The sequence below is a fragment of the Uranotaenia lowii genome, chromosome 2, assembly GCF_029784155.1.
Source record: "Uranotaenia lowii strain MFRU-FL chromosome 2, ASM2978415v1, whole genome shotgun sequence".
Taxonomy (NCBI): domain Eukaryota; kingdom Metazoa; phylum Arthropoda; class Insecta; order Diptera; family Culicidae; genus Uranotaenia; species Uranotaenia lowii.
Window position 1 is genome coordinate 195,586,261 of NC_073692.1, and position 1,366 is coordinate 195,587,626.

At 45.5% G+C, this 1,366-nt stretch overlaps 1 protein-coding gene across 1 annotated transcript; it reads right to left on the reverse strand.

Annotated features, from left to right (window-relative positions):
* LOC129748029 (histidine-rich glycoprotein-like) lies at window positions 1–930 on the reverse strand. The gene is made up of 2 exons (XM_055742484.1): window positions 781–930; window positions 1–717 (listed from the first exon to the last, which is right to left on the reverse strand). Exons 1-2 carry the CDS (start codon window positions 790–792, stop codon window positions 202–204), a joined length of 528 nt encoding a protein of 175 aa, XP_055598459.1. The 5' UTR covers window positions 793–930; the 3' UTR covers window positions 1–201.
* Window positions 931–1,366: the final 436 nt, after the last annotated feature.

Here is a 1,366-nt window from a genome sequence, read left to right on the forward strand (position 1 = left end):
TGCATTTTATAAGTGGTTATATTTCCAATTGGCTAGTTGCTTTTTTGTTGTACAACAATGAATAGATGAAAATAGAGGAAGATTGTAGATGGAAAGAGAGGGATGAGAGATCTAAGGAAGTGATGATATACAAAGAGATCGGATGAAAATTCGAGAACTTATTTCTAGATGTTTCTATCTACTTAATTTGCCTAAAATGACTTAATAGTGGTAATCATGATGGGACTGCTGGTGGTGATGCTGCTGCTGATGATGCTGCTGCTGGGGAACATGGTGTCCCTTGACTGGTTCCCGGTGGACCTGAGCGATGAATCCGCTCTTGCCGTGCACATGATATGTCACAGTGCGCTTGTGACCATCAGCATCGATCAGGTAGTACTCGCCCTCAGTCTTATCGCCCTGGCGGGACTCCTGCTGTCCATGGACATCTCCGGTGTGATCATCATGGACGCTGTAGTGGTATTCGTAGTGAGCTGGCTCGTGGTGGTGCTCTTCCTCATGGTGATGGCTCTCGTGCTGGTGGTGGTGGACCTGAGGAGCCTGATAGTGGTGCACTTCTGGCTGATGATGATGGACCTGAGGTTGCTCGTAGTGCTGTGCAATGATCGGGTGAACTTCCTCTTGCTGATGATGATGCTGGCTCTGATGGTGATGGCCATAGTATCCCAGGCCGCTTTGAGCGCTCACAGCGGCAACAAAGGCCAGCAGTCCTACAATCTGAAATTTTAAACATCGAATGTAATACTAACGTCAATCTAGAGTAGCTACATTCAAATCTACCTTGATAGTCATTTTGGCTTGCTTAACAGGGGGCTAAAACTGATTAAAGCTGAAACAATGGAACTCGAATGATACCGTTATCCTCCCGATGCAAACTATATATACCTGAACCAATTGAGCTTGATCCTTACTGATCGCCAAAAACATGTCCCAAATTTGGAGCGCAACCTGTATGATTTTACTTTCTCTATCGAAAGACCCAATGCCCAGTGAAGTTGTTTTTTTTCAGCTCAACCGATAAACTGGAACAAGTTTTGTGACAAGCAATCATTCGTCGTGGAACAAAAAGCAAATGGACAGTTGGTACCTAAAGTGTGCGGACCGTGAAAAAACCTTTCCAGATCACTCTCTTTCTCTCTGTCGGTCGATGTCTGTCTCTTTGGAGGCCCGAATATCAAGAGGCACGCTTTGCGGAAAGTGGTTTGTTTTGGTGTTACGTAACACAGAGCATGGTAACTGGCTTAAGCCTGACACTTACCCATGGAGGTATTCACCGGTTTCTGCTTTTTTTTTTGCGCGCATGCTGCAGTTCACTTTGGATCAGCCTTGAAAATTTCGTTCAGCTGCACTGGGAAACTGGTGGAAC